Here is a 21,139-nt window from a genome sequence, read left to right as displayed (position 1 = left end):
TCTGCTGGCCAAGGCAGAAGCGCCCCTCCCTTCCAGGTCTGCACTTGCTCCGCACCAGCTTCAGGGGGGCTCTCAGACTGGCCCTTGGCCCTGCTGCCCTCCACTCAGCAGTCTGGCCTGTGCACTCTCTGAGGCTGCCAGCATCGCCCCACCACTGGTGCCACAAGCCCTTCAGGGGACCGTCACCCCCCCCCCCGCCTGCACCTCTTCTTGTCTGGAGAAACAGCCACACACACACACACTATTTCAAATACTTTAATTTTAAAAATATTCTCTTCAGTGCTAAAATATCTCTTTGCTTCTCTGTGGCCACAGCACTTCCCACCACTGCTGCAGGGCCTGCGTCCCCACTTTGATTCCACATGCATATCATGCGGGAGAGGGAAGCAGGGCTGCAGCACCAGAGAGGATCCAGGCAGCCATGGAGCAGCAGGAGCCGCTGGGCCCCGTGGGGAGGGAACACTCAGAGGCAACAGGGGGCAACAGGCCCCTCTGGCACCAGGGAGACAGCCTTGCGCCCAAGGCCAAGCAGCTCCTGCCATCTCCTGCAACCAGGCCTGGGCTTCCACCAGTCTGCCAAGCTCCATGCCTGGCAAGCCCCCACCCAGGCTGTGGCATCCTCCAGTGCTAATGGCTTCTTAACCCACAACTATTGCACAGCATCCCAGCTGAACACCTACCAGATCCCACCAGACCTCCCCCCCAGGGAGGAAGAGGGTGGGCCTTAAGGCTGTCCATTAAGTGCTGATAAAGACAAGGAGGACTCCTTCTTCTGAGAACCTCCTAAGCCACTATCTGCCCCCAGGGGGCCCACAAAGAGCAGGATAAATAGGAAGAGTACAGGAGGGACTGCTGCCACCCCTCTGCCCTTAGGTGTGCAAATCAGGAGAATGCAATGTGGGGGGGGGGGGCTATGGCAGGCAGAGGGGAGAGCAGAACCAACCCAGCAGGGAGGGAAACAGCAAGCTGGCAGCTGGAGGAGTCAAGGGAACAGCAAGGTGATTCTTGGCGAGATGGGAAGGGGGGGAAGCTAATACCAACTGGCAGTCTGATGGTATCTTGGGGGGGCAGGGAACAACTCTTGGAGAGGAACACATTGCAGGGATGTGGGAGAGCAGACTGGCTAGCTCTCGGAGGCCCTGTGGCACACAGAGTTCTGATCCGCACAAAACCTCTTGAGTGGAGGGGCTCCCGACTCATCCTCCCCCCCAGTCACCTGCAGCAGAGGAAAAAAAAAAAAAGACAGGCTTGTCAGCAACATGCCATGAGTGATCCTGCAAAAACAACCCTGCCCCACACCACAGCCCTGCCAGGAGCAGTCTCCCACCCCCCACTGTGCTCCCATCTCCCATTTGGAAGTGCCAGCACAGCACAGAATTGGGGACTCTGTGCAGCCCCTTCACCACTTCAGTACTCTGAAGTGCAGCCACTAGCCCATTGCTAAGAGTTCAAGAAATTTTGACCTGGAGTGGCTGAACCTCTGGCAACAATCTGGGAGTGGATCTAGGAAAAATAAAGCAAGATCCACTGGGGGCAGGGAGGATCCAGGTCAAAAGGTTGCCTCAACATGGACTTTAGCCCCCCTCCCTGCAACAAGCCACCAGGTTTCAGGGTCAGTGTGGTGACCCTCAGCCCTTGATCTTACCTCAGCCTCCAGAGGAACTGGCTCTTCCTTGGTGAGGGTTGGAGGCTCATCTGCCACTTCTGAAGGAGGCAGGGCAGGCTCTGGAAAAAAGCACTGCTAGTGCCTCTAGGCTCCATGTGTGTGTGGGGGGCGGCGGCTGTGCTGCTGCCCACAAGCTTCTGCCCAAGAAGGGCCAGCGCTGCTGCCATTCGCAGGCCTGACCTGCCTGCACCCAGGGCAGTCCTGCTTTCCCCTGAGCATAGCATCACCAAGAGTTTGTGGCATAGGCGGCCTCCCTCCCAAGTGGAGATGCTCACTCACTCACCTTCCAGGGCCTCCTGCCCCAAAGTGGGGGGCTGTGAGTCATCGGCACGGAAGTCAGGGGCGTGCACAGGGCTCGTGGACTCACTCTGCTGGGGACTGGGGCTGGAGGTTGGGCTGCTGTCTGCCTTCAGTGCGTAGGTGTCAGAGAGAGAGCTCTGGTTGCTGGTCTCATCTGAAAGGCCAGAGGGAGAAAGCTCTGGGTGGGCTGGGCTCCAACTCGGCCACTGGGGAGCCTCCACGGGTGCTGGCCATTGTGCACGGAAGGTCCAGGTCTGACTCACCCTGGAACTCCAGAAGGAGCGAGGAGTTGGCTGTGGTTTCGGCGGCAAAGCCATTGGCTTCCCGCAGCGCAGCGCTGCTGGGCTTGGCCTTTTCTTTCTGGAGAGGTAGGAGGGAGAAGGGCGGTGAGTGTGCAGGTGGGACCCTCAAGTCTGCTCCTGAGGGGGCCGGGCAAAGGCGCCTCCCCGCCCGGCCAGAGGCCCCCCTACCTCTTTGCTCTCAGCCACCGGCACCCACTTGAAGATCCGCAGCGATGTGTCTCCCACCGTCACCCACTTCTTCTCCCTGCCTCGGGGCACAAGAGCGCTTAGTCTGGTCCCTGCGCAAGCAGGAGGCGTTTTCCTTCAGGTCCTGCCTGGGGAAGCAGGCTGGGCTGGGCAGAAGGTGGCGATCCCGACCCGTCCGAGAGGGACCCGCCTTGGACACGGGGGTTCGCTTCTGAGCAGCCGTGGCCGGGTCGGGCCAGGAGTCAGGCTCAGCCAGCACAGGCCTTGACTTCAGGATAGGTCTGTAGCCCGCCTTCCCCACTGCGCATGCGTGCAGCCGCCCTCAACCCGCTGAGAACATCTGCGCCTGCGGACAGGGGGCGCGCTGTCCCGAGGGATCCAAAGGCGGGCGCAATGCCGCGACTGGCCAAAAGGCCTGCCAATCCACGCCTTCCAAGCAACGCCCCGCGAGCCGTGATTGGCCGCTGGCTCGACCAATCGGAACGCGCCGCAACCCGGCCTCTTCAGCTAGCAGAATGTGATTGGCCGCTCCAGGCAAGCCCCCTCGCTCCGCGCCCAGCGCGACCGCTGATTGGCGGTTCCCCTGTCACCAAGGCCGCAGTTAGCCCGGATTGGCTGGAGTGCCCACGGGCCCCTCCCCCGCGTTTCCGCCTTCCTTCCCTCACCATTTGCGAACGCGCTCGATGGCCGCCATCACTTTTTTGATGTCATCCTTGGCCCGGCTGCGGGTCTCGGCCCGCACCGAGCGCCCCGACATGGCGTCGGCAGCGCCCGCAGCCCGGATTCCACAGCCGCCGCCGCCGTGCCCAGCCGGCCCGCGCATGCGCAGCCTCCCACGCCCGCGCGTCAGGCGTCATCACGCACGCCGTGGGTTGGGAAGCGCGGTTCTCTCCACTGCGCATGCGCGAGGTGCCTGAACGCCTGGCAGAGAAAGGTGTGAAGTGGCAGCGGCGGTGTGGAGACCTGCCCTCTGCACATGCCCAGGGGCACTCTTTTTATTGTGACATTCATCTGACGACTTTTTGTTATTTTGTAAAGAATGGAGCCATTCCGGGGGAGAGGAAGCTGTACGGCTCCGTTCCCCCCCCCCGAATGGCTCCGAAGGGGGGGCGCTTGCCCTCCTTGCCAGACCGAGTGCTCCACCCCCTCCAGCTACACCACCGGAATGGAGCCCTGTGAAATGGATACATAAACGCTAAGGGCGCCTTTCGCCCCTGGATGCAGCAGCACAGCCAGAGGGGGAGGGGCCGCTTGCACAGCGTGTTCAGCGCCTGCAAGACCGGGTGCTTTGCCCCTCTAGCCGCGCCACTCCCTGCACACGCTGCAGATGCTCGCCCTCAACACAGGCTGGACCAGACCAGAGGAAGGCCGGGCACACCACGCTCATCCTTTGCAGGGATCTGACAATGCCTTGAAGGGCTGTGGCATTTAGGCTCTGCTTCTGGGCTTTCCATTGGAGCATCTAGCTGGCTATGGTGGCGGGGGGTATGAAGAAGCTGCAACAGCGTGAGGTGAGCTACCAGGACTGGTCTCGCCGTCTTGTTTTCGACAGCACCGTGTAGCGCTGCCACATTTGAACACGTGATGGGTGCTCCTGCGCATGGACAGAGTGCTCTTAATTGTGTTAAACTGGCTGTTTCTGTGCCACTTTTCCACCTCCCTAGAGGCCCTCACAGTGAATTAGATTGTATTGAAAATATAATCAAATGAGAAAACTATTAATAATAAACAAAATAGAAAACTATTAATAATAAACAAAATAGAACTACTACATAAATAAAAGGCAAACTATATAAAAAAAGGGGAGTCCCCAACCGAACACTTGAGCAAACAAGAAAGCATACCACTGATATCCCCCCCCCCCAAAAGGAGGTCAACCAAACCCGCAAAGCAAGGGAGTTCCAAAGGATGGGGGCTGTGACAAAAAGGCCCTGTGAGATGATGCCTGAAGGGGGAGAGCATACTCATGCAAGAAGAGGTAGGCCTGGCAGCAGCAGGCCACGTAGGGCTTTGAAGGTCATCATCCACACCTTGAGTAGACCCAAGAAACACAGTAGCAAACACACAAAACTGAAGGAAGAGGGGAGTTCTGCTTCTGGGTGTGGCCCATTAGGCACAGCCATAGCATTTTGGAGAAGCCATAGCTTCTGGATAGTCTTCAAGGGTAGCTCCACAGAGAGTCCATCACACTAACCCAGTCTGATCATGACCAGTGCATGGTGACAGGGAGGTCCCCCAATTTCTTCCTCAGAATGTGTTCATCTCCAGGGGAAACCTTCCTAATAAGTCCTGCTGCCCTGCAGAGGTTTGAAGGTGCTTAAAATCCAAGCCCCACTGAGCCATGGAGTATGGTCCATGACAAAAGCATTAGATTACATCCTCCCACCCCCAAATAAACACACAGATCACCTCCAACCTGATCAGATACAAACACAAGTCCATTGCATATGGTTTGCATATGGTGCATATGGTATTGCATATGGTCCATTGCTTCTCCAACAAGCTGACGGAACATACCAAGATCCAGGTCTACAGAGCTTGCGTCCTGAGTACACTTCTGTACTGCAGCGAGTCATGGACTCTTTGCTCACAACAGGAGAGGAAACTGAGCGCTTTCCACATGCGCTGCCTCTGACGCATCCTCGGCATCACCTGGGAGGACAAAGTTCCAAACAACACAGTCCTGGAACATGCTGGAATCCCTAGCATGTATTCACTGCTGAAACAGAGACGCCTGCGTTGGCTCGGTCATGTCATGAGAATGGGTGATGGCCGGATCCCAAAGGATCTCCTCTATGGAGAACTCGTGCAAGGAAAGCGCCCTACAGGTAGACCACAGCTGCGATACAAGGACATCTGCAAGAGGGATCTGAAGGCCTTAGGGATGGACCTCAACAAGTGGGAAACCCTGGCCTCTGAGCGGCCCGCTTGGAGGCAGGCTGTGCAGCATGGCCTTTCCCAGTTTGAAGAGACAGTTGGCCAACAGTCTGAGGCTAAGAGGCAAAGAAGGAAGGCCCATAGCCAGGGAGACAGACAAGGGACAGACTGCACTTGCTCCCGGTGTGGAAGGGATTGTCACTCCTGGATTGGCCTTTTCAGCCACACTAGACATGTGCCAGAACCACCTTTCAGAGCGCGATACCATAGTCTTTCGAGACTGAAGGTTGCCAATATATATGCATATGGTATGGTTTGAGCCAGGCTCATGGATGCCATGAAATCTGAGCAAATGCACATGGGGGGACTGATCTCAGCGTGGACACTCAGGCTGCAAAGCAAAGGGAAAGCAATGCCACTCTCAGGCAGCTTAGGAAGGGAGGCTGTTGGGCCTCCACAAGGTGAGTGGCACCTGAACCTAATCTCTGCCCAGGTCACTTGTTGCCAGTGCAGACACTCCAAAGGAGGCGACTGCAGAACCTGAACAGGGGCATAGAGCACCACCACTCCTCATCCCTGGCCCCCAGCCCTTGCTGGCTGCTACGCTTGGAAACCTGGTGGGCAACACTGGGAGAGATAACTTTCCCCCATCCAGATTATATCTGCCAGGTTGGCTTCTTCACCCAGAAACAAATCTTGGAAGACAGGTTTGCTTATTCCACACCCTGGAGTTTTAAAAAGCACAATTCTAAGATCCAGGGGACTGTAGTGACCCCAGGCAGTAAAGGACATCATGCACAAGAAATTTTTGCATGTAGATTCTAAAGAAGCTGAGGACTTAAGACGTGCAGAAATGTGCAACAGAAAGATTTGTAACAGGAAACCTGTCGCAAGAAAGAGGAGTGGGCTGTACATGCAAGCCAGGAAGGAAAGCCCCCTTCCAGCACTTGCAAGCTTGCAGGATCTCACCACTCACTGCCCAAACACTCTCCAGCTCCCAAGGGTTAGAATCTCCCCCTCAGAATGCTGCATTCTGTGCCCAAACCTGAGTCTACACCATACGGGGACCTCTCTTGTAATGACTCGGAGCCGGCCTCATTCTTCTAGGAGAGCTTTGTGGGGAAATTGGAAATTTTCCAGTGCTGTGCCCAATGTTAGTGAGCAAAGCAGCCTCTGCCCAACCGAGCCTCTCACTATCACAGTTCCCAACATGTCTGAAGCTGCGCAAGATCTGGCCTCTCCTCAATCGGGCGGTGAGAGGCAATCCTCAGAGGACAAAGTGGTGCAAAAGATTTCTCTTTAATTAGCTCTCACCCTGCATGATTAAAATCCCAGCCCTTGGAAAGACTTAGTTGCTCTTGCCATAAATGCTGGCCAGGGCACCCTGAGCACTGGTGATCTGCTGCTGCAGTCTCTGCTTAGTGGACTCGTTGGTGGCCTTCTTCAGCAGGGCCTTCATCTCCTCCACCACGGACCGGTAGCCGACTGTGTTGTGGAAGACGCGGATGACCCGATCCCCGCAGGAGACGAGGAAGCGGCTGTTCACGTCAAAAGCCAAGTCTGTAATGGGCTCCCCGTGGACGCCCTCAAAGCGCTCCTCCTCTTCACCCCGCTGGGTCCCATAGACGAAAATGCTGGTGCTGCTGGAGACGGCCAGTGTGCGAGCATCTGGGGACAGTGCCACTCGGCAGGGCTCCAGCACCTGGCACTTGCCAGTCAGCAGCAGGTAAGGATCTTGCTGCTTCTTGTATTCCACGTCCGTGTCCCACAACTTCCATGTGCCATCCTTGGAAACTGTGGCCATCCTGTTCAGAGAAGAGGCTGCTAGATTATTAATGCGGAGAGAACTCTGCACAAGGCTCATGGCCTGCTGCTGGGAAGCTGCCACTTCTGGGAAGCTGTGCAGAATCTGTCAGCCTGTGCTCCAGCATCTCCTGCAGCACCTTAATGGAATCTGGCATAACTGAAGGTGCTGGCATGACCCTGGAACAAGGCCGTGGAAAGTTTAGGTACTACATGGGCTGAGACAAGCCCTCTTCTTTTACGATCTTCAAGATCAATCTAGAGGAGTCCCTCCCCCAACTGTAACTTTCTACATACAGAGAGGTGTTCTTGGTGCCTGAATTATGGGGAAGAGTCATGGGATCCTTCACAAAGTCTACAGCACTGCCCTCCAACACCATATCGCACCCCCCTACACACACACACACACCAGCAGCCTTGTAAAAATAGAAGGGAGCCATAACAAGAAGAGAGACAGGCCAAGAGCACCCTTACTGCTCTTCATTGCAGAATTCTGAGCCCACCCAGAATTCTGAGCACCACCCAGGAATGCTTCAGAGCCAGTTGTAGAGGCGGGGGGGGGGGAGAACTCTGAAGCCCTTCAGCATCAGTAATATTTAACTGACTGTCACTCACCCTGATTAATCTTAGGGAAGTGACAGGCTTGACACTGAATAAAATAACCAGCCTGGAAAGGTCCACAGAAGTGCTCTTGCAAGATAAGCAGCCAGGTCAGGCAGGGGCCCTCTCAGGCCCAGCTATCTACAGCGGAGAAGGCCACTGTGGAGGGAGCCTCACTACACCCAAGGTCCCAGGTGCACTCCTTAGAGCAGTGAGGAAAAGGAATGTGCACTTGTGAGGGATTTGGGGCAAGGGCCTTCAGTCCAGGGAGCTGACAGATAGTCTCTTACCGCCGGGAATCGTTGGAGAAAGAGAAGGAACAGACACCTGCCGTGTGCCCCTTCAGCTCAAAGGCCCTTGTCACCTCTTGGAAGTCTCCACTTTTGCTGAAACACACTTCCCAGACCTTCACATCTGGAGTGAAGCCACACGATGCAACAAACCTAGAGGAGAAGGAAGCAGTGCACAGTCACAGGCAAAATGTTTTGTCCCCAAATCAGAGGGGGCTTAACCAAACAGCCGCCTTTCATTTTTCAGCTTTAGCTTGGGGAGTTGCACCCTGCCTGTTTTGTAAAACAAAGCAAAATAACTAACAGGTTGAAAACGGAGACTGAAACTGCCAACCTATGTATGCATCCCAGGGCTCCAGTCTCACCAAACTCAATGGGACCCAATTCTGAGGAAGCACAAGCAGGGTTGGACTGTACCACAAATGATCTTCAAGCAATAATACAAAAGGTCCAGGAAACCAGTCAGCAAGGAGGCAGCAGAAAAGCCTGGATATTGTAAAGCAACTACTGGATGCCGCCAGAAGAGGTCACATTTTCCAAGCAGTAAAACGTTTGCTCAGATGGGCTTCCCTGGTGGGGGAACTCCAGACTCAAGCTGCTGCTTCCCCGTCATCCATGACTCTCATGGAACGTGGAGGCCAAGACCAGAGTGGGGCCTTCTCGGGGTGCTCCTCACCTCCCACACGGGGACACAGCCGCAAAGGCGTTGTTCATCTGGTTGGTGTTGATGCTGGCCAAGACTTCTCCTTTCAGGTCCCAGATCAGGATGGTGGTGTCACTGGAGGCTGTCATGATGAACTTCCCTGGGCAGGAGAGAGAAGAATCAGTGGCTTGCCCAGGCTGGTGCAGCTGCTGGTATGTGAGCGACCAGGTAGGGGTCTTTTAAGGGAGACAGTCCAGAGGGCAGGACTGGGCTGCGCAACCCACTCAGTCTCTGCCAGCCAGAAGGAATGCCAGCCTCTGCCAGGGTACCTGTGTCAGCCACGCCGATGTTGATGACAGGGGCTTTGTGCTGCTTGGGGAACTCCTCTGGGGCTGCCAGATAGGCAAAGCTGCCGTCCTCCTTCTTGGTCATCCTGAAGACTTGGATGGTGTCACCGTTGGCCAGCCAGACAACAAAGGCTCTGAGTGAAGGAAGGAGAGTCATTGCCTGCAAGCAAGACAAGGAACAAGCTGCTGTGCCCTGCAGTCACACCCTCTTGCAGCCCAGGAGGGCTTCTGCTGGCAGCACAATGCAGCTTCTGTGTTCGCTCCTGACCAGGGCTGGTTGGGAATCCATTCCTCCTCCCCCCTCAGTGGGCCCTCCCCACTCTCCAATGGGCCAGGGAAGCACCAGGTAACATGAATTCTGTTGTCGACATCATGCCTGTGGAGGCCACCAGGCCTCTGCGTGCAGTGGCTACAAGTTGCATCATGACTACTAATGCCCGCTCTGGCTGGCCTGCTGAGCTCCTGCCTCTCCCCCACCCCTGCTGCAATCCTGCTGCAGCTCATACACAGCTTGCCACATTCCCAAGCAGCCAAGACATGCTGACAGCCTCTGAGGAGGACCCGGGGAGGCAGCCCCATCCAGACCCACAACCAAACTGAGCAGCGTTGCTTTTCGCACACTCTGCAGGTAGAAATGAACTTTCAAGCACCAGGAGAGTCTCACCAGACCAGCCCACAGGTATCACGGCCAACCTCCTGCATCCTGGAACAGTCAGCCAGAGATGTCCAGCCAGAAAGTCCAGAAGTAGGGCACAAGCATCCCTCCCACCCCGCTGTCAGAGGTAGCCAGAGGCACATGGAATGCAGAGGTACCACCTTGACTGAAACAACTCCCCCTGCTACTCCTACTTCCCCTCCCAGTTTCCCAGAGGAGTCAATCAGGGGCTCCCTTGCTCTAGTCCGGCACACCTTCTCACCTGGAGTCTGGCCAGAAGCGGACGAGGGTGGCGTGGTCTAGCTCCACGTTGGCCCGCATACAGCGGTGCTCCCGCTCCAGGAAGTCCTTGGTGCTCCAGATGCGCACTGTGCGGTCATCAGCACAGGATGCCAGGTACTTCCCATTGCTGCTGAAGTCCAGACAGGTGATGCTTCCACTGTGGCCCTGCAGAACACCCAGGGGACTGGCTTTGGCCTCATGACCACCACACAAGAAAGAAGCCCCAGCGCATGGGCAGGGGACGCCGTGTTCTGCTGAGCAACTCTCCTCGAGGCACGCAGCACTGACTGGCGGCAGCTGTGCAGGGCTTTGGGCATAAGCTTCTCTTGGCCGAGACTGGACTGGGGGAAACATGTGCAGACAGAGCCGGGACTCTGCTGCTGAGCAACAACCCCCCCCCAACATGTTCCAAGCAGGGGCGATGAACGACTGACTACAGTGCTAAAAAAGCATTTGAATTTGGCCCATAACATTGCGATGGGGGAATGCAGAGCCAGACAAGTGGGCAACGTCCAGTCTTTCCAAACGCGGCCAACAACTGTGGGGACCTGGAGCCTGAAACTCCACCTACTTCTCTCCTCCATTTCTCCCTCCCCCACCTGCTTCAATTCTCTTCACGAAGCTGTGGGTTAAACTTACCTCCTATAAGGATACCATGCCCCCACTACATTTTTTGCTTATTTTGGAAGATTTGTAGCCTCCCAGAGAGACTGCCTGGCAAGAGCCACTACCCTGGAATCCCCACACCCCGAGGTCCTTGATTTGAAAAGCCAGTTCTAAAAATCCATGTTGGAAAGTGATGGACTGATTCGTCATCGTGCCTGGGCTGTCCCAGGGACAACAGCTCCTGGTCCACCTTCCTGCAAAGACCAGCATGTATGCCCACCAACTGGAAACCAAGCTCACTAGTCTAGGTAAAAAGGTGGGACTGAGTGGCTAGGTGGTTTCCTCTTATCCAACGAGATGGTTCTCTGACGTCCTCAAGCCTAGATCTCACTGACAGGCAAAGGCACATGCAGCAAAACCGTGTTTTAGATTTCAGTAAGACTGAGGGCCCAATCCTAACCCCTTACGTCAGTGCTTTCCAGCACTGGCATAGCTGTGCCAACGGGGCACGTGCTGCATCCTGCAGTTGGGTGTCACTCACAGAGAACTCCTCAAAGTAAGGGAATGTTTGTTCCCTTACCTCGGACCTGCACTGGCCTTATGTCAGTGCCAGAAAGTACTGACATAAGGAGTTACGATTGCGCCCTAATTTTAATAAGTTCATAAGGACACAGCAAGAGTCCTGCCGGATCAGCCCAAGGGCCCATCCAGTTCAGATTCCTGCATCTTGCAGCAGCCCAGCTGATGCCTCTGGGAGCACACAAGATTCTTGCATCCTGTTGCCATACCCTTGTACCTGGTGTTCGGAGACAGCCTACCTCTAAAACCCAGATGCTGCATGCAGCAATCACGACACCGAGATGGTCTTTTTTTCCATAAACCTTCTGAGAACAGGCAGGGGATTAGTTCGATCGCTCTCCTGCCTCTACTTGATACACGTCCAACTACGAACTGGAGTCATATGTCCAGGAGGAATCCAAGCACAGGACAGCTGGCTCTGAACACAGGTGAGGCCAGCCAAGTCTGTTCCCCAACCCATGGGAGGTGGCATGGCAGCCACGGCAGCTCACCTTGAGAGCCGCAGCCAGGAGCGGGTGTGCAAAGGAGTGCTGCTGGGGCTTCTCCTTGCGGATGCGCTGCTGCTGCTTCTGCCTCTTTGGGCCTGGGGCTTTACTGGCCGCTTCACCGTTCAGTTTCTGCTCTGTAGGAGCAAGACCAAAAACACAAGATCAACTTTGCCAAGGAACAGACGCTGCCTCCCAGGAGCCCTGTGAAGAGCCAGGAGCTGGCAAAGCAGCTGCCGGCCAGACCCAAGCAAGGCAGGAGTCCGTACAGGGATGATGAGCGAGGAGGGGCTGCCAGCCAGTGGCATAGCTGGAGGGGTGCAGAGTGCTAAGCTTTGCAGGGAGCCATTCTGGGGGGTGGGTGCAAAACAGACATGCACTCACAGGGCACAGTGAGGCTCCCTGCAAAGCTTAGCACTCTGCACCCCTCCAGCTGCGCCACTGTCCAGCCGGCAACGCAGGGAGCGGTTCAGAGCTCTCCATACTTGGTGCTCCGCTCGCCCCTTCAGTGGGCAGCCCGGACACCCCCATCAGTCCTGGGAGAGCCACGCAGCAGCCCTAGTGGGCTTACTCAGAGCGGTGGCGTAGCTGGAGGGGGGGTACGGCTCTCTTCCTCCCCTGTACGGTTCCGTTTCCCCCCCGCCGGGAATGGCTCCGAAGGCAGGGGCCGCGTGTCCACCGCGCCGAGGCTCCCTGCCAGACTGGGTGCCCCGCCCCCTCCAGCTACGCCACCGACTCAGAAGCCACTCGGCGGGACCTGCTCAGCCACCGCACTCTACAGGAAGCGTGCTTGGGACTCCGGCGCCCCGCCCCCCGCACGGAGCGTCTCGACCAGGCCCCGCCCCCAGCACGGAGGGCGTGGCCACCCAAGCCCGACAGGAGGAGGCGCGGCCTGGTCAAGTCCCTCACCGTTTTCCGCGCGCGCGCCCGCCTCTTCCTTCCCGCCGGGCGTCGTCCGGCCCAGCAGCAGCCACAGCACGAGGGCTCCGAGGAGCAGCGAGAGCCCCACCAGCGCCACCGCTTCCTCCATCGCGCGGCCGCCGGAGCCACCTCAGCAAAGGGGGAGGAGGAGCTACCACCCGACCAACCATCGGCAACGCCGCGACGTGCGCGTCCCCGAAGAGGCGTGCGTGGAGGGCTCTCACAGTGCGCACGCGCAGCTCGAGCACGGCCGCCAGGGCGACCTGCGGCTGAAGGGCGGGACCGACTCAGGCACCGCCTCCCACGGTGGAAGGGGCGGAGTCCTACTGAGCCAATCGGCGGACGGGGTCCGCAGACGGGTAGTCCTCTTGGCCAATGGGCGGCGCTGCGCTCCGCGTGGCGTAGCAACCACCGGTGGAACGAATGGCGGCCAGCGGGAAGAGGCCCGAGCACCGCGGGCCCCCCGAGCTGGTGAGGATCGGGTGGGCGGGGCCTGCAGGTGACCCTGCGGCCCCGGACCCTCCGCGCCTGCGGAACTCGCGGCCACGAGACGCTCGGCTGTGGGGGGAGGCCGGTCCGCCAGTGTCCCCTCCGGGCGGGCAGCCGGAGTAGAGCCGGCCTCGCCCTTCTGCCCTCCCGGGAGCGAGCTCCGCGGGACCGTGCTCGGCGTCCCAGGCTGGGGGGGCGGAGCACTCGGGCTGGCGGGGGGGCTCCCTTCGGAGCCATTCCCGGCGGGGGTAGCTGCTGTTCCCCTTCCCAGGCGGTGGCGTAGCCGGAGGGGGGCGGAGCAGCCAGCCATTCGGCTGTGTTTTGCCCCCCCCGCCTAGAATGGCTCCAAAGGGAGGGACCGCTCCGCCCCCCCAGCTACGCCCCCGCTCCGGGGCAGACTCTGGGGCTGCTGCCTTGGTGGGCTTCCCAGCGGCCTCACCTCCCGTCTCCGCTTCCTTCCCAGTTCTACGATGAAGCCGAAGCCCGGAAATACACACACAAGTAAGACTGTGCAGATGCCACGGATCGGCCTACTTGTCTGCAGAGCCCGGGCGGTGCAGGGGTTTGGGAGCTGGCCCTGGCAGAGCCGGGCTCAGATCCCCTCGGCCACGAAGCTTCCTGGCGGCCTTGGGCCAGTCGCACTCTTGCCTCACTCGCCTCGCAGGTTGTTGCGAGGACAGAAGGAGGGATGAATGCTGCACACCACCCTGAGCTCCTCGCAGGAAGGGCGCTACAAAGTGTGGACTAACATTCTGTATGTTGCTGTTCTTAAGCATTGCCTGAGACTGAGCCAGGGTGTCCCTGCTGCGCGTGAACGAAAATGCAGACAGCGCAGGCAAGGTGCTCCAGGCTGAGGCAGGAGTTCCTGTGCAGCGTGAACAGGGGCTGTGCCTGGATGTCCCTCAATTCGGCACAGGGAAAAGGGCTCAAGGAGCGTCTGGCAGAGAAAAGCAGTTATCAGAATAGAGCCCAAGGCTGGCAGTGATTAGTTCCTGGGTTGCAAAGCACAGCCAGGGAAGGCCAGTTCCCTTGTAAGAGAGAACAGAACCATGGGTGGGAGTGAAGAGTTGAAAAGGAGGAGGATTGGTGAGTGTTGTGAACGTAGGTACAAACGCGCTTGTTAAAACTGGGAGTGCACTGGGCAGTAGAGAGAGTGTGGTCCAGCTTGCCACAAATTTTTGTAGACTCTACTTGGCCTTTCGTGCTTTTGGACACAAAAAAAGAACAAGCAAAAAGGGGGGTCTGAGTACCTGAGGCAGTTGTTTCTTGCCATGGGTTCTGTGGTGAGCAGCTGTTTCTAAGCTGGCCTAATTTGTTGAGCATGGAACATGGGTTGTTCTGGCTGGAGATCTAGAAGAGGCTGGGAGTTCTTTTGGGTATCCCCCCCCCATTTCCTGAGTCTCAAACAGCCTGGCAAATATCCATGCTTGAACTCCACTGCATGGGTTTGTTCACCTCTGTTCTTCCCCCCCCCCCCCGCTTCTGCCTTCCAGTTCACGGATGGTTGAGATCCAGTCACAGATGACGGAGCGGGCTGTGGAACTGCTGGGTCTCGCAGAGGACCGCCCTTGTTTCTTGCTGGACGTAGGGTAAATTGGCTGCTTTCTCTGTCTCTGAATCATGAGACCCCAAGGCATGAGCACTCAAGACTTGGAGGAGGCTGATCTGTTCCTGGGGAACAAGGTCAAATAGCACAGATGTGTCTGCAGTAGACAAATTCTTCAAAAGCCAGTTCAGTTTTGTTAGCCTGGCAGGGAACTGAAAGGTCGCTCGCCTCAGTAGAGGTTTGGGACTGGGATGCTGAACAGCATGTGAAGCTGCTTTGCGTGAGTTGAGCCGTTGGGCCAGTTCAGTAGTGCCTGTCCTGACAGGCAGCGACTCTCCAGGTCCTCAGGCAGCCCCACCTGAAGCTGCTGTCGGGAATGGAGCTGTGGACCTTTCCCTAGTTGGTTCAACTCGTATTGCCCCAGAGCTCCCAGGATTGCCCGCTCTTGTTAGCAGCACTGCTTCAAGAACTGAGACAAGGGACAAGTTTCCCAGTCCTGCTGCTTTAGCTTCTCTCTCTCTCTTGAAATTACATCCAAGACCTTCTGCGTGTGAAGCACGTGATCTTCTGCTGAGCCACAGCCCTCCCTCTCCCCCTATCAAGAGAGACCATACCTGCAACCTTGCCTGGTCTTTGGGGGGTCAGGATCTCTCTCTGAGGCAGGGTATGAACACCCAACAGCCAGACTCTGCTGCATACCACAGTTGCTCTGTGCCCACTGGGGACTTGAACCAACAACCCCTGTAATGACTGCAGGGCCAGGCACCAGTGCAGCGAGCCGCATTCTGCCCTGACCTCGTGAAGCCTTTTCCTTCCTCAGTGGTGCTTCTCCGTGACTGGCAAAGTGTCAGCAATTGCAAGTGTCGTTTGCCTTTTGAAAGGTCAAACCTGAAGTGCAATCTCAGAACACACCATGATCTTTTCTGGGCTGCGTTGAGCGTGATGGCTGACTTTGTTTTCACTGGAAAACTGATGTGGCTGGTTTTGTTTGGATGCTGCTTTGGGGAAAATTGTATAAATGACTCCCTTGCACGATGGTGGGTTTATGGCAGCCAGATTTTATGAGCCAGGGGCCTCACAGATTGCCTGCCTGCAGCTCAGGAGTCCCCAAATCCTCTGGCCAGAGAGGACAACTCACTGGTGTGCGTTGTGTGCTTCCTCCCAGTTGTGGCTCCTGTCTGAGTGGAGACTACCTCTCAGAAGAGGGACATTGCTGGGTTGGCCTGGACATCAGCTCTGCCATGCTAGGTGAGTTGATCCTCGCCCGCCCGCCCGCCCACCCACCCCTCAGTCCTTTCTGCTTTGGACTAGGTTGGGCAGGAACAAGCTTGTGTCTTTTATTCTTAACAGACGTGGCTCTGGAGAGGGAAGTGGAGGGAGACCTGATGCTGGCTGACATGGGCCAGGGGATTCCGTTCCGGCCGGGGATGTTTGATGGCTGCATCAGGTAGGACAACAGCTTGGCTGGCGAGGAAGAGCTGCAGCCTGGCTCTGTTCAGGGGGAGGATCTGGTTTCCAAGGCGCTGGGCCTGGCAGGCTGCTGGACACCCCTTCTGTCCTGCAGCATTTCTGCGGTGCAGTGGCTCTGCAGTGCTGACAAGAAGACGCACAGTCCTCCCAGGCGGCTGCATCGGTTCTTCTCCACGCTCTACACCGCTTTGGTAAGTGCTGCTGCCCCCTTCCATCGTCTTACTCTTCTTCCAAAGGAGGTGGGAGGTGCTGCAGAGCTGCAGCTGATTTCTAGCTGCCACCACCCCATGTGCCAGGAGCTTGTGCAGACGGATGGAGTCTGGAAGCCAAAGGACAGTGTGATGTGGCCTTCATGCAGTTTCTCTGCTGAGCTCAGACCACAGCAGGGCCTGGGGTCTTTCCCAGCCCTGCATACCTATCTGGAGATGCTGCTGAAGGACCTTTTGCTGGCTAAGCTGGTGCTCCACCTGCCCTTCCCCAAGGAGGCCAAGAGGGCAGCTATCAGTGGGAGCAACAAGGAGCTGGGAGGTGATGGCAGACCCCTTTTTTTGCACCTGCTGGGGCTTCCCTCTTTTTGCCTAACCTGTTCCTTCTGCCATCAGGAGGATAGGTAGGCGCAGGTCCCTGACACCTCTGATCTTCGGGGAGGCAGATGCTTTCTCCAAGACAGCCAAGCTGGAACACACACAAGCATCCTTGCATTTGGTCCTAAGAAACCTGCCGGTGATGATCTTACTGGTCATCCCACTGGATAGTTTGCAACCACCTGCCCTGGTCCAGTGGGCTTCAATGCCCCCTTGGCTGTTGCACACCAGTCCCAGAAGGTGGGCTGGCTGTATCATTGTCCTGGCTGGATCCAGACAGAGAAAACGGCGACTGCACACGCCCTGCCTGCCTGTGATGTCCATTGGCAGTGGTGCTGAATTCAGCTTATCTCTTGGCATTTCTTTTCCCATCAGATGCAACACTGAGGCTCTCCGTAAGGGAAATTGATGGGGAAGGGGAGCGAGGTGGCACCATTGCTGACAGGGCTTCAGTCCCGCAGCCTAGGCTGTAGTTGCCAAATTGACCTGGCAGCCACCACCCCTGCGGTAGGAAGAGGCTTTCTCTGGTTCCATGTGCTTCTTCTTGGTGTGCTGCAGGCAGCCTGGGTGCAGAGTGCCTCTCCTCAAACTCTGCTTTTCCCCTCCTCTTCCCCCAGGCCCACGGAGCCCGTGCTGTCCTCCAATTGTACCCGGAAAATGCTCAGCAGGTGTGTCGGGGGGGGGGACACAGGCTTAGGTGTGACTGTGACAGAGTCAGAGCTGCCACAGAGAGGGAGGGAGGTGCTGCCCTTCCCTCTGAAAGGTTCTGAGCAGGCCAGCAAGGGCTGCTCTCAAGCCTGGAGGCCCCCAAGAACTCAAGCTTTGCTTGTGTGTGCAAAAGGCCAACAGGTCTTCTGGGGGAGCTGCCTAGGGAGACTGAGTTCAACACTGTTGGCACTCTCTTTCCTTTTGCCTCCCTTTTCCTGCAAGAGGATGATGTCTGGGTTAAAGTGAAGCCATCCCAGAAACCTTTGCTTCTTTGCTTTCAGGAGAGGGGCGCATAGCACTCATATATATTTACTCAGATGTAAGGCCGATTGTGTTTAGTGGGGCTTTCTCTTGGGTACATACGTATAGGATTGCGGCCCAGTGCTCCTCACTCTGGTAATAGTCATTTGAAGAAACTGTTCCCAGCTGGTGAGGACACAGGGGAGCTCACTAGGGGAAGTGAAGGTCTTTGTTCATTGTCTGCTCCAAAGTTTGCACCTGGTTATGAAAGGCAATAGGAGTGTCTTTCGTGCCTGAGCTGGTAGTCCTCTGATCTCCTGCAGGAGCAAGCGGCAAGGGTTTGTACTAGAAGTGAATTGTCTTGAGGACTAGCAGCTTCGGATACTTCGGGGGTCCTGTTATGGGACGGAGCCTAGGCCAGTTCAGCTTAGACCAGTCCAGTTACTGTGCGTGTGCATGCCTGCACGTGTTCTCTCTCTCCTCCTCCAGCTGGAACTCATCACCACGCAAGCCATGAAAGCAGGCTTCACGGGCGGCCTGGTGGTGGACTTCCCCAACAGTGCCAAAGCCAAGAAGTAAGTCCTCTGTCAGGAGGAATGGGGGGGGGCTCTTTGGGCTCGGGAGAGGAAGCCAAAGCTCACAGGACCAGGACAGTGGGAGGGGCTACCGTAAGCCAGCCTGTTCTTCGGTTACTGTGAGAATCCTCTGTCCAGCAGGATGGTGTGTCCTAGACCCAGACCTTTCTCCTTGGCCACAGAGCGCTATAGACAGAGGGAACTTCTGAACACCTCCTGTCCAGTTCTCTATGGCACTTGGATGTACCAAAGCTGCATCCTGGGTGGTTCTCTGGCAGAGCCTGTCATCTCCCTACAAGAGGCTGCCCTTCTGCAGAGTCAGACCAGAATGGGTCTGCCTGATGGAGCCCCATCCCACTAATGGGCTGCAGGTCAGCAGCTCTGCCCCACCTGGAGCCTGCTGGGCTCTTCTCACTCTTGACCACAGGGAGGAGACCCAGATCCATGCCAGGGCACAGGCTGGGTGTGGCAGTTCAGCCCTGCTAAAAGAACTCGCGTGGCAGGGCCAGCTTTGAGACCTGCTGCTAATTCAGTTGATGGTCCATGGTCATTTCTATGGTAGCTCCTTATGCCCCTTGGAGGGGGGCCTGGGGTCGCTGGTGCTAAGCAAGAGGTGTTTAACCCCCCCCCCCCGGTTGCTTTTTCTTCCAGGTTTTTTCTCTGTCTCTTTGTTGGCACCAGTGGCACACTGCCAAAGGTAACGGAATAGTGTGGGAATCCTGGGGGTGAGCCACGAAGGGGTGGTGCCTTTGCCTACAAGTGGTGTGGGGACACGTCCAGGCAGATCCTCTTGCCTGTTCCCGTTGCTGCAGCAAGGAGGGTCGAAGGAGATGCTTGATGGCTCCCCACAGCGTCTGACTGCTTTCTGACTTTTGTTAACAAAGTTGGTCTTCAGCCGCCATCAAAGCACAGAGCTCCCAGAAGGTTGGAGGAAGCAGACTTGCCTTTTCCTGAGGGGCAGGACAGGTTGGAATTGGGCGTGCTTGAATTTTGACCACTGTAGTCCTTGTGGTCAAGGAGTGGGGGCACTTCATGTGGAGTAAGCCTCTTTGCAAGCTGCTGCTTCTCCAGGGGGAGCCATGTGGAACTTGGAGCTCAGTCACACACACCCCTGGTCCTCGATGTGTGACCTTCCCTCCTTCCTGAGGCTACCAGAGGGTTTTGTTTTTCAGGGCCTGGGTGCTGAGTGTGCTGGGGAAGAGGCAGTGCAGGCCAAGTTCACCAGTGAAAGGTATGGGGTGCAGAGTTGCTGCTTTTGGGGGGGGGAAGCTGAAGGATGGTTTTAGCTACAGCTGGACTTGAGGAAACTGGTCTGCTACATCTGTAGGTTTATTTGCAGAACACGCAGACTCCACTTTTCAGCTTGCATTTTTACCCCAAAGCACAAGTACAGCTGCTGCTTAGAGGTTCTGTCCCTGCCTTCTTCCAGAAGCTGAGGGGAACAAAGAGTTCTGGTCTGAGGCCCAGGGCCAGGCTGCTTTGTGTTATCCTCATGCACCCCCCCCATGCTAGACGGCCTGAGGGCGGAGGCTGGACCTGGGCCTCCTGTCCTGGCTGCCGCAGGGCATCTGAAGGAAGAGGGGCATTGCAGGTGGTTCCATGAGTCAGAAACGTCTCCTCCACTGGAGCAGCTGAGGGCAACCCCTGCCACCCTCCGCGGCTTGTGGGGAGACTGATAGCAAGAGCCTGAGGTGCATCGTGGGGGTGACCAGCAGCTTTGGGGTGCCCCCTTTTCCTGCCTCTGACATCCTGCCGGCAGTCATTCTCTGCCTGTCATACTGTTTGGGGCCTGCACTTTGCCCAGGGAGATGGGGGGAGGCAGGCTGACCTTTTCGGGGAGTGCAGCAGGTCAAGTAGGGGAGGAGACGGAGAGCTGCTGAAGCAGGCCAGGGTGGTGGTGACTGGGCTGGTATCTGACTGTGCCCCCATCTCTGCCTCCAGGATGCGATTCAGGAACGCCAAAGGGAGGTCAGTCAAGAAGAGCCGGGATTGGGTTCTTGAGAAGAAGGAGCGGCGGCGGCGGCAGGGCAAGTAAGTGGAGCCTGCGTCAGTGGCTCGGCCTGCAGAGGCAAAGCCTCCTCTCCCCCCCCCCCCCGGCATTCACACCACTCTGTGTCCTGACCTCAAACTGTCTTGCACCTGCAGGGAAGTGCGGGCAGACACCAAGTACACCAGTCGGAAGCGGCGGCCTCACTTCTGAGGCGAGTGTGAATTCTGCTGTCCCCCAGCCCCTTGGCTGCAGGCAGGCACCGCCTGGGGACGGCTACAAGGCTGCCTCCTTAAGCTGCTCAGGTCTGCTCCTCCTCTTTGCTGGCTCTGGGTGCCAAAGAGGGTGGAGCTCTCCTGGGCTCCACCCAGCGTTTGAAGAGCTGCACCGCCGTGAGGCCCTGTTGTACTGTAGGGGAGACACTGTGTTTCCAGGCAATGTTGAAGAGATAATTAAACTGCAGGAGGCGCCTTTGACTTTTGGCAGTCTTCTTCTCCCTCCTCCTGTGCAAAGTGCAGGTGCAGTGGAAGGCTGGGGCAGGGAGGCCGGTTTTCCCTGTCAGAAGGCTAAACTTGGTGGGGTGGGCGAGGGAAGCATAAGCAGAGCCTCACTGCTTGGCGGGGGGGGGGGGGATTCTCAAGAAAGGAGGAGTGTCCTGCTGCTTTAGCCAGATGGTCAGACCAGGCCCTGGCTGCCAGCTGGGCCTTTCCTCCTGTGTGCAGGAGGGCACAGGGTCTCTTGGGTGCCAGTTCCTGGCCATTGCAGTAAGCTCAGAGGTGGGGCGGGGAGGGAAGTGCAGCTGCTGCCGGAACCTGAAACGATGGGTGTTGCGTTCCATGTGGGATGCGCGCCTTGCCCCACCAGTTCACGAAGGAGGGAAAATGAAACTTCACAGGGATAAAATACTTTTATTTTACATAAAATTACATCCATGAAGGAAGCTGTTTTTCCACCTGAAGGATGGGAGAGGGGACTAAGGACAGGCAGACTGGAAAGAG

The 21,139-nt window shown here is 57.0% G+C and overlaps 3 protein-coding genes across 3 annotated transcripts; 1 reads left to right on the top strand and 2 right to left on the bottom strand.

The window, feature by feature from the left end:
- Nucleotides 1-239: 239 nt before the first annotated feature.
- BCL7B (BAF chromatin remodeling complex subunit BCL7B) lies at nucleotides 240-3,285 on the bottom strand. Its single transcript, XM_066635847.1, has 6 exons — nucleotides 3,120-3,285; nucleotides 2,437-2,512; nucleotides 2,230-2,326; nucleotides 1,950-2,120; nucleotides 1,646-1,725; nucleotides 240-1,216 (listed from the first exon to the last, which is right to left on the bottom strand). Exons 1-6 carry the CDS (start codon nucleotides 3,275-3,277, stop codon nucleotides 1,124-1,126), a joined length of 675 nt encoding a protein of 224 aa, XP_066491944.1. The 5' UTR covers nucleotides 3,278-3,285; the 3' UTR covers nucleotides 240-1,123.
- A 3,329-nt stretch (nucleotides 3,286-6,614) lies between these two features.
- On the bottom strand, nucleotides 6,615-12,726 carry TBL2 (transducin beta like 2). The gene is made up of 7 exons (XM_066635664.1): nucleotides 12,543-12,726; nucleotides 11,628-11,758; nucleotides 9,932-10,116; nucleotides 8,997-9,148; nucleotides 8,701-8,827; nucleotides 8,025-8,177; nucleotides 6,615-7,136 (listed from the first exon to the last, which is right to left on the bottom strand). The coding sequence occupies exons 1-7, from the start codon at nucleotides 12,649-12,651 to the stop codon at nucleotides 6,680-6,682; spliced, it is 1,314 nt and encodes a 437-aa protein (XP_066491761.1). The 5' UTR covers nucleotides 12,652-12,726; the 3' UTR covers nucleotides 6,615-6,679.
- LOC136658788 (probable 18S rRNA (guanine-N(7))-methyltransferase) lies at nucleotides 12,552-20,617 on the top strand. Its single transcript, XM_066635663.1, has 12 exons — nucleotides 12,552-13,013; nucleotides 13,495-13,532; nucleotides 14,525-14,620; nucleotides 15,743-15,825; nucleotides 15,928-16,024; nucleotides 16,142-16,238; nucleotides 17,249-17,299; nucleotides 18,069-18,154; nucleotides 18,806-18,851; nucleotides 19,327-19,385; nucleotides 20,096-20,185; nucleotides 20,300-20,617. Exons 1-12 carry the CDS (start codon nucleotides 12,966-12,968, stop codon nucleotides 20,352-20,354), a joined length of 846 nt encoding a protein of 281 aa, XP_066491760.1. The 5' UTR covers nucleotides 12,552-12,965; the 3' UTR covers nucleotides 20,355-20,617.
- The last annotated feature ends 522 nt before the right edge of the window (nucleotides 20,618-21,139 follow it).

The sequence above is a fragment of the Tiliqua scincoides genome, chromosome 8 (assembly GCF_035046505.1).
Source record: "Tiliqua scincoides isolate rTilSci1 chromosome 8, rTilSci1.hap2, whole genome shotgun sequence".
Lineage (NCBI taxonomy): Eukaryota > Metazoa > Chordata > Lepidosauria > Squamata > Scincidae > Tiliqua > Tiliqua scincoides.
Note: the sequence above shows the minus strand (reverse complement) of the source record. Positions and strands in the feature narration are given on the sequence as shown.

Bases quoted from the DNA above. Each gene is read 5' to 3' on its own strand.
- BCL7B (XM_066635847.1), bottom strand. From the start codon at position 3,277: ATGCGCGGGCCGGCTGGGCACGGCGGCGGCGGCTGTGGAATCCGGGCT. The intron at 2,327-2,436 runs GTAGGGGGGCCT...CTACCTCTCCAG, and splicing joins CGGTGGCTGAGAGCAAAGAG to AAAGAAAAGGCCAAGCCCAG. The intron at 2,121-2,229 runs GTGAGTCAGACC...CTGGCCTTTCAG, and splicing joins GCTCCTTCTGGAGTTCCAGG to ATGAGACCAGCAACCAGAGC.
- TBL2 (XM_066635664.1), bottom strand. From the start codon at position 12,651: ATGGAGGAAGCGGTGGCGCTGGTGGGGCTCTCGCTGCTCCTCGGAGCC. The intron at 8,828-8,996 runs GTACCCTGGCAG...TCTCCTGCCCAG, and splicing joins CATCGGCGTGGCTGACACAG to GGAAGTTCATCATGACAGCC. The intron at 8,178-8,700 runs GTGAGGAGCACC...CTTCTCCTCTAG, and splicing joins GCTGTGTCCCCGTGTGGGAG to GTTTGTTGCATCGTGTGGCT.
- LOC136658788 (XM_066635663.1), top strand. From the start codon at position 12,966: ATGGCGGCCAGCGGGAAGAGGCCCGAGCACCGCGGGCCCCCCGAGCTG. The intron at 14,621-15,742 runs GTAAATTGGCTG...GCTTCCTCCCAG, and splicing joins TGTTTCTTGCTGGACGTAGG to TTGTGGCTCCTGTCTGAGTG. The intron at 16,025-16,141 runs GTAGGACAACAG...TCTGTCCTGCAG, and splicing joins ATGTTTGATGGCTGCATCAG to CATTTCTGCGGTGCAGTGGC.